General features: G+C 38.4%; 2 protein-coding genes across 2 annotated transcripts; both read right to left on the bottom strand.

The window, feature by feature from the left end:
* LOC104732065 (FAD-dependent urate hydroxylase-like) lies at window positions 4,538-6,615 on the bottom strand. Its single transcript, XM_010451592.2, has 5 exons — window positions 6,440-6,615; window positions 6,189-6,335; window positions 6,046-6,102; window positions 5,784-5,949; window positions 4,538-5,403 (listed from the first exon to the last, which is right to left on the bottom strand). The coding sequence occupies exons 1-5, from the start codon at window positions 6,508-6,510 to the stop codon at window positions 4,651-4,653; spliced, it is 1,194 nt and encodes a 397-aa protein (XP_010449894.1). The 5' UTR covers window positions 6,511-6,615; the 3' UTR covers window positions 4,538-4,650.
* Window positions 7,386-9,521, bottom strand: LOC104732064 (FAD-dependent monooxygenase andE-like). Its single transcript, XM_010451591.2, has 5 exons — window positions 9,347-9,521; window positions 9,081-9,227; window positions 8,762-8,990; window positions 8,271-8,499; window positions 7,386-8,014 (listed from the first exon to the last, which is right to left on the bottom strand). Exons 1-5 carry the CDS (start codon window positions 9,415-9,417, stop codon window positions 7,476-7,478), a joined length of 1,215 nt encoding a protein of 404 aa, XP_010449893.1. The 5' UTR covers window positions 9,418-9,521; the 3' UTR covers window positions 7,386-7,475.

The raw sequence follows: 9,780 nt of genomic DNA, 5'->3' as shown, positions 1-9,780 counted from the left end.
TACTTATTTTGTCTTATTTTTGATTTTTACATATTTACATATATTTATAATTAAAAAAAAAAAAAAAAAAAAAAAAAAAAAAAAAAAAAAAAAAAAAAAAGAGAAAAAGAAAAAAGAAATTTTGAGGAACTCGAGGCTCTACCGGAACTCGTACCTGACGCGCCTGATCGTGTTCCTATTCGGATGACGAGTGGAGTCTAATTCCACAAACCCTAGCCCACTCTCGGCGAAGCCCAAGTTGCTAACCCTCTTCTATTTAAAGGAACTAGGACCCTTCTCCCTCAGCATCACAAAATCAATAAGTCTCTCAACCCTAAAAGCTTTTTGCCTTCCAACTTTCTATTTTTCTCTCAAGGGATCGAGAGCCTATAATCTCTTGGGAACTAACCCTATTAATCTCGAAGTTCAGCTTCTTCTATTTTCAAGGATTCAACAATGGCTCTAAAGATGAAGACTTACCAAAAGAAGGGGAGCAGATCAACCTCCGTTGCTGCTAGAACCGGAGGTGAAGCCGTCGAAGCTCGTGATTCCCAAGGAAGAGGAGACGTTTTGCATTCCCAACCGTCGAGTGGATGTTTCCAATCCCCAACCGATGCTTAACCCGATCCGTCACCCGAGTAGGTGCTCGAGCAACCGATCGTGCAGACCCCCGAGTTCATTCACCAAGCACGGTGGCGAGTGCTGTCCGCAGATTTTCTCGATGTAGGGACCTGTCTACGTCCGAGAGAACCGTCATCGACCCTATGGAGGTCGATTCTGATGCAGATGGAGAAGAACCGGAGGAGATCCAAACATCACGATTGAGGAGCAGAGCTGCGGTTGCAAGAGGGAAGACACCAGCCTCTGAAAGGGCTGAGAAGGTGGCTGAGAGAGTGGCGGAAGAAGAAGATCGAGACACGGAGGAGGAGAGCCATGACCGAGAGGAGGAACAGAGAGTCATGTTTACAAGCTCCAAATCTGCTCAAATAAAGAGTCATGTTTTGAGGTATTTTCACAAGTCCCTCGCCTGCACTCTTTTTGCTAGAAAGGAGACTGGGAATGTTAATGATCATGAGCTCCAACTGTTAGACATAGCCTTGTGTGGAATCTTGGACAATGCTAGGGATGGTAAACCGCTAGTAGGGGATGTAGCGGACACTAGCATGATCTTTGTGTTGCTTGATCAGTTCCTATATCTGAAATCCTGGGCAATGAAAACCGAGAGGAGAGATTGAGCTGGAGAGATCTCCATAGATGGTTTAGTCACACCAACTTTGGTAGCTTGCGATGAGCCCTTGAAGGGAGTGGTACATGAGCCGAGATGGCTGGACATCGACTACCTCACATTAGCGAGATACTTGGCTTATGAGAAGCCAAATGATATGTTGCTCTTCAAGTTTGTTCATCCAGCAGTAGGGACCACTTAATTGATCCTAATCAGCGTCGCGTGCACCAAAATCCGGCTAGGGGAGAACATAGACTTCACGCCACCATTGGAAGAGCTGTACAACCCGAAGGAGGAATCTGAAGCTGGAGAGAGAGAGCCGACTGGGCAAGGACAGAGAGACAACTCAGAGGACTATGATTTTGAGAAGTATGTTTGCTCTCAAAAGCAACCAGTTGGGGTGAGAGAAGCTCACCAGAGGATCGGATGGCTGAAGAGGATTAACAAGTTCCTAGCTAGGAAAGTGAAGGACCTTACCGGCTCAGTGAAGGTGATGGGGGTCAGATCAGGGAGTTGCAAGACAAGGAAAGCTGTGTCTCAGCTCCCACTTTGGCTTATGCACCCACATGGATGGGGAGAAGCGGACCACTAGTGAAACAAAGTTTCTAGGGATGGGATAGACGGTTTTGTGTTCTTGATCAGTTAGGATGTCTTAGCTTTATTGTTTATGTTTTATAAATTCCTTTCTAGATTGGTGTTCTTAATGCTATTTTCAGACAGAGAGGTTGAGACTAGATCTAGGGTGTTTTACCATCGAGAGATGTAGATGAAATGCTTGAATCAATCAATGCTAGAGATTTACTCACTTAGCCTAAGAGATTAAATGTGTAAGGATTTTATTGACAATAATGAATCGGTTTGTATTGCCTGCTTGGTCAAGGTTGATTGATTCTATCACGAGAGTGTTTTAACAAGATTTTAGAGATTCATTGTCTAAGGAATATTTGCTTAAGGCATGTAGGACATTCATACTGGTCAAGAACACTTATGAGTCGATTATCCCATCCTTAGGAGCTTTCGCATCTTGATTATTTACGTTTTTATTCATAACTCGACCCTATACCCGAACTGGTACTCGATCACCAGCTTTGTGTACACCTTCGAGCTGTTCATACTTTTCTTTTCTACCCGATTACTCCACCCGATCATGTACTAGAATGCTTGCATCGAGCGCTTAGGTTGTGTGGTTCTTGTTTATTTACTTTCTTATAATTATTTTAGGATTTTTAGATCAAACCCCATTTATTGCTTGGCTTCACTTGCATAGTTCTGATCATATCTCATCTGCTAGCATAACTACCATTTGGATTGATAACCCTTTGTACTACAACTGCATAGGGAATTGATACTCTGGGTGAAAAATCCTGTTATCATATATTTTACACTAACACCCCCCCTCCTCACGCTCAGGCATGACCATCTGAAGCGTGGGCATATGTGAGAACAACATCCAGGGGTGGCCCAACAATCAACCTGCTATGATACCATATTAAATTCGGGCTTTACTGTGGGCTTCCAACTCAAAACCAATTGGCAATGAGTGGAGAGGCCCAAACCCTTTATATATTACTTAAATTCCTTCACATCTTTCTGATGTGTGATATTTTACACTAACATTCTACCACAGAAAATGTGGAGTTTTTGTTTTGGGTGAATGATAGAATATATGTAGATCATAACATATTTAAATAATATACAATGTATATTAACAAAAGGGATGCTTTCTTTACAAAAACCTTGCTTGAGTGAGTCATGGCAAACTTGGGGGATCAGTCTGTTGTCGGAGGTTGCCCATGGTCCACGGGTTTTGCTATGGCTGTTTGGTGGGGTTGGAAGTGGAGATGTGGAAATGTATTTGGTGTGTTTGGTAAATACCGGGATAGGGTGAAGTTTTTACGGGATCTTGCTACAGAGGTCCACCAGGCCAATTCAATGACAAGTGAGGGTGGTACGAGATCTGGTAGGGTGGAGAGGTTGATCTTTTGGACTTGTCTGAGGGAAAGATGGAGTAAAATTAATACGGATGGGGCGTCTAGAGGTAATATTGGGTTAGCTACTATGGGATGCGTACTGCGGACTAGTAATGGAGATTGGTGCCGTGGATTTGCTTTGAACATTGGTATATGTTCGGCGCCATTAGCAGAGTTATGGGGGGTCTACTATGGTTTGGTTTTGGCATGGGAGTGTCAGATGAGTTGTGTTGAGTTAGAGGTGGACTTTGAGGTTGTTGTTGGATTTCTACAAGGATAAGTGATTCTCATCCGTTGACATTCATAGTGCATTTGTGCTATGGCTTCCTTGCAAAGAACTGGACAGTTCGAATTTCTCACGTGCATAGAGAAGCTTATCGTCTTGCAGATGGATTAGCCAACTATATGTTTTCATTACTGCTTGGTTTTCATTATTTGGACGTTTGTCTAGTTTATTTAAATTTGATTATGTTCGAGGACTCTAATGGGACTGCGATCCCACGACATGTTCGGTTGTAGATTTTATTTTCTTTAATAATAATTTGTAGGTCGTAGAGGACTCTAATCCCCTACGGACTACCCAAAAAAAAATGTTAGTGAAAAAGCTTACCGAGAGAAAGCATTGTGTATTTAATTTTTTCTGTTTTTTCCATTATTTGTTATTCGCCCTGGGAATTATACCCAAACCGATTTTTCCGAACTGAACCGAACCGAGGTTTGGGCAAATCGGTTCAGGTTCGGTTATTTGATGAAAACCGATCGGAAGAGATATAAATTTGAGATCGGTTACCTCTTTGGTTCGGTTCGGTTCAAGGTAACCGAACGGTTACCCGAAAATCTTAACCTAATCATCAATCGTCGTTGAGCTGCCGTTATCGTCCTCGCCGTTTTCACCTGTCTCGACAAAGAAGAAGATACACACATGTGTGTGTATAAATCTGAAGAAAATTAATTATTAAAAAAAAATAATAATAAAAGGCTTTCGATTCATTTCAGTAAAACATATCCAACTTATTTGGGTTTTATTAACGAAATGGACCCAGTTTGGTTTGGGTTTTTATGAAAGCAGTGGCCCATTAGTTTTTTTTTTAATATCCGAACCGATTTAACCGAATTATCCGATTTTAACCGACTTTTTACAAAAAAATTGAAATGTTCAGTTAGTTTCGGTAATGAAATGAATAACCCGAAAAACCCGATAACCGAACCGAACCGAACCGTTCTACATTTCGGTTATTTTCGGCACAGTTTTGAAATCCTGTAAATACCCGATTTCCGAACTACCCGACCCGAACCGAACCGTTCTACCCGAATTCGCAGGGCTATTTGTTATAATTATCATGTTGATAAATTACATTTGCAATATAGTGTATGGTCATTGTTAAATTGAGAAAGAAAAATTTTATAAGAAAGAAACACACAAAAATTAAAGCACACAACCTCGCACTAAAAGATTACAAAGTGACTATCAAATCTCTAAAGACGGCCACAATCATATTGAGTATGACGAATCTGATCACGGCCAAACAATAGTACCAACAAAAATATAAAAATTAGTCTCACAACCTTTGATGGCGTTTGTAGCGAACGTCCGGTCAAATAAGTTTGCATGGAAAGCCCGAGTAATCTCATCCGACGTTCCTTCACATACTCATCAATAGCTTCTTCAATACTTCTCATCGAACAATCCTCTAACAAGTCTCCGTGGTCCGTACCAACATTCCTAGCTAGACATCTAGCTAGAACGACCGCATCCTCTAGCGCCGCCGAGCCGCCTTGTCCCAAGAACGGACCCATCACGTGCATTGCATCGCCGGCTACTGTCACGGTCCCACGTCGAAATTTCCCAAACATGATTTCTGACGGCGCTCGGTACCTTAAGTGTGTCAATGACAATGACTCTACATCGCATGTTTTCACCATTTCTTTCCAGTCTTCAAACAATTCATCCACCCATTTTAGACACAGATTAGCGATCGATACTTGATCTTTGACTTCGTGATCATTGTCTTGCATATGCACCAGAAACCAAAAAACTTGATTCTCGGTTAAAGGAAGCCTTCCGATTAAGATATTTCCTTTCTTTATCCTTAGTAGCTCTTGTGGAAACCCATGGCCATTTGGGTAATTAGTAAACCCTCTCACCGCACGACAAGAAAACGCTTTTTTCGGGCCTAACTGTAGGTAGTCACTAACGACCGAGTTTGCACCATCACATCCAATCACGACCTATATATGAGAGTAAAGGTCAAACAGACTATATAAGAATGCAAGCGAACACAAAATGAAGAACATTTCCTTTTACAAATGAACATAAATATTTTGTTCTAACTAGTCAACGTGTGGGGTTAATTAGAAACAAAAATGCAAACATAGATGCAAACGTGAACACGAATAAAAATTGTAACCTTAATCATAATAAATAATAAGCATATCAACAGGTTATAAAAATCATATGAACAAAAAAAAATTGTTTTTATATAAAAACAAATTTTATCTTTGACAAAAAAAAAATATTATGTAAATGTAAAACGCAAATGTAAAAACTTCGTATCGAACAATTAAAGGCTAATCTTTGCTAATTGCTACGACCAAAAAAAAGTATTTACCTTGGCTTTGATCATCGTTCCATTAGATAACTGAACGACGGGAAACGACGTAGTTTGGTCCTTGTTTATGGAAACAATCTGGGAACCAAACCGGATGGTTCCTTCAGGAAGAGCATCGGCTAAGGCCTCAACAAGATCGTTCCTTTTAATACAACGAGCTTCATCTCTGTTTAATTCCAAATATTAAATATTTGAATTAGTAATGAAACTTACAACAAAGATTTATATAAATGATAGAGTTAAGGAGGTTAATTAGGACAACTTGATGGTTAAAACAAATTCTCGTTTTTTTCCATTTTCAATCAACATGGTCCGTGCCCTGTTCACATATCCAAGAAAGATTTAAGTAAATATAAATTTTAAACCAAAGTTGTGATAAAGATTTTTAAAAAGATTAACAATTACTTGTGAATAAGAAGAGAAGTGAGACGAAGACGTTGACCGACACCAAGTTGATCAAGAGCTCTCCAACCATTGGTGAGTGTTCCGATTCCAGCTCCTTCTGATCTCACTTTCTCTGCTCTCTCCAACACCACACTCTTTATTCCTTTCCTACATTTCGAAAAATATACCCAAATATTTAAATTACATATCTAGTTAATAAATTTGGTTTTCAATAGAAAAAAAAAAAAACAAGGATAATAATAATAACAGACCTATGAAGAGCAAGGGAAGTGGCGAGACCAGCGATTCCACCGCCAATGATAACAATTCCGGCATCTTCCATTAATTTGAGAGCTGATAAATTTTCAGATCTAAAGTTTTTGTTTTAAGTTGTGTGAATCTGTATATAGTATAGTCTTTTTTTATATATATATATAGAGAAGAGAAGTAGCGAAGACTTTTTAGTTAAGACAATAAATTACTTGGGAGGCAATCAATTTACGTGAGTGTGGTGGTGGTGGGTCATCGCGAGTCAAACATGTGCTACGTTTATGTAGTAATCACTTGACCGTTGACGCAAGCCATGACGCTACTTACATTAAATCATCTTTTTGGATAAACAACTAGACAAGTTGTTTACAATATATGTACTTGTTGTTATAAATATGACTCACAGTAGTCAATACTTATCTTTTTCAATATATATCTAAAATATCGAAATCAATCTTCCACGATAAACTTTTTCGTTTATTAAAAATGGGAAACGATTATACCAGAAACCGAACATATCTTTGATTACTCAGAACATAAAAGAGAGCAGGACTGCTCTGTCTTAGCTCTATTGCTTTAGTTGATTCATCTTCACATTCTTAGTTATTGGACATTTTGACGTTCATCTTTACCTTTCTAAATTATAATAAATACAGAAAATTCACTTTTTCGATAACCAGTAGTTTAAAATGTTGAGAAAATAAGAGAATTAACTTTTTCTTTCCATGTAAAATATTGGGCCTTTTCTTGATCTCTAATGTTTATGGAAATGAAGCATATATAAGAAACAAATATTTGTTAAAAGTAACTAAATAAAACTAGAATTATTGGCTGAAACCTGTTTGTTTTGAGAATAATATTTTGCAGATGACGAGCCTCAAGAATGCTATTTTTTTTTTTTTGACAACACAAGAATGCTATTTTTATAAATAATTTTTGTTCCAATAACATTCGAACACAAAAAGAGAAAGAAGAAAAACATAACACATTTGCAACCGACAATCTCTCGTATCTAAACCGTACATAAGTATGATAAATTTATAAACGGCCACAATCATATCGAGTGTGGCCAATTTGATCACGAAACAGAATCATTAGTAAAACTACAAGCAAGATCTTCCTTACCGGAGACGAGGCTTCAATCAAACAACCGGTAAGATAAGTCTGTGTCGAGAGTCCCACAAGTCTCCCTCGTCTTTCTTTAACATACTCATCAATCGCTTCTTCGAATTTCATCCTTGAAGAGGAGGAAGAGACATTATTATTCACACTGTTTTGACCTAACTTCCTCCACAAGCATCTAGCCAAGACGACACCGTCCTCTAGCGCAGCTGAAGTTCCTTGCCCTAAGAATGGACCCATCAGGTGCATACTATCTCCGGCAACTGTCACAGTACCACGTCGGAAATTACTCGACATAACGTCCCACGGAGCACGATACCTTAAGCGGCTGATGTATAAAGAGACCATATCGCAGTTCTTCACCATCTCTTTCCAATCTTCCGAGAATTCGCCTACCGATGCTAGTGCCAATCTTGCAATGTCTTCTTGATCTTTTAAGAAGTTGGAGTCTAATTCTATAACAAATATATATGTCAATGATCATGGAACATCATCTATTAAGAAGGCCTAGCCACCTAGTGTCTAGTGACCTAATATTCAGTTGTTCAACTAAAACAAATGTTGATTATATAATATTTTCTATATAAATTATATATGTACTGTATGTGATTCTTGTGTAATTATTTATGTTCAATTTCGTATAATTTTTGGAAAAAAAAAACATAGAGGAATATAATATGAGTTGTACCATGAGCTCTATATATTAGTTACCTTGTGGACAGTTTAGCAGAACAACAAACCAGAAGACGACTTTGTGAGTTATAGGAAGTCGTCCGCTTACGACGTTGTCCATCTTGATTCTTATAAACTCTTGCCAAAACCCATGACCTTCCGGGTAATTTGTGAACCCCCTGACCGCCCGAGCTCCAAGGGCTTTCGTTGGGTTCAGTCCTAGAAATCTAGAGACTATAGAATTTGATCCGTCACAGCCAATCAAAACCTAAGTTAAAAGAAAGTACAATTAATATAGTACCAGATATAAAAAACGATTTCATGCGAAACATGTTGCTGTCAAGTGTCAATAACACTATTTAAAACACACACACGAAGTACTGAATGTACCAAAACACGTTTTATAGATCCGGTCACGACTTTCAAAAACGTCACTGACGACTAATCAAATCCACTAGCTAGTACTCAATAATTGATCAAAATACAAAATTTATTACCAACAAAAAAAAATCTGATGTTTCTTGACATACCTTTGCTTTAATAGGTTCTCCGTTTCGAACGTGTACAATTGGAAACGACGTTGTTTCGTCGATCTTGACCGACATAATTTGGCAACCAAGCCGGAGAGTCCCACGAGGAAGAGCATCAGCCAAAGCTCGGACCAAATCATTCCTTATTACACCTCTTACTTCTCCATACGACGCTGGTCCGACCGATTCTCTTCGCTTGATCCCTTTTTCGATCAAAACATCTCTTATCCTGTTTTAGTTCCGCACAAGAAAAATCATTAGCAAGCAATGAACCATATATTTAGAACTACTTAAACCATAAATCTTTATATATACGTACTGAGGAATTGGAAGAGAATTAAGACGAAGCTTATCAGCAACACCGAGTTGTTCAAGAGCAAGCCAGCCATTAGTCTGAATACCAAACGCTGCTCCTTCTGATCTTACGGACTCTGATCTCTCCAACACAACGCTCTTTATACCCTTCCTTTATAATTATATGATGCACTAATAATTAGACTATAATATGTATATATGCATGTTTTATACAAGTTTACCATAACAGAGATATATAATCGAGAAAGGGACGATGAGAAAATAGTTTACCTGTGAAGAGCAAGTGAAGTTGCAAGACCAGCAATGCCACCTCCAACAATCACTATGTCCAATTCTTCCATTCTTCTTTATATCTCTTTTACCAAATGTTATGATCTTTATCTCTTTTAACTGCTCTTTATTATATATCTGCGTTGTGGTGGTGGTTGAAGCCACATGGGGGCATGGCCATGATTGCGTATATAGTGTACAATGGCCGGTGGTATTTTATAAATATAATTATCATTACGATTCTGTAAGAATTTCAGATATGAAAGAATGATTTTCAGAATATAAAATAAATATTAATAGTATTTGCCGTTTTCTGTATCCAGTAAGAAAATTCTGTAAGATTTTCAAATAATGGTTTTTAATGAGAAATTTCGTGGTTGCACCTTAGCCGGTTGATTTTTCGTTATATGTACGTATCATTCATAACAAAACTA

This window comes from Camelina sativa, chromosome 12 (genome assembly GCF_000633955.1).
Source record: "Camelina sativa cultivar DH55 chromosome 12, Cs, whole genome shotgun sequence".
NCBI lineage: Eukaryota > Viridiplantae > Streptophyta > Magnoliopsida > Brassicales > Brassicaceae > Camelina > Camelina sativa.
Note: the sequence above shows the minus strand (reverse complement) of the source record. Positions and strands in the feature narration are given on the sequence as shown.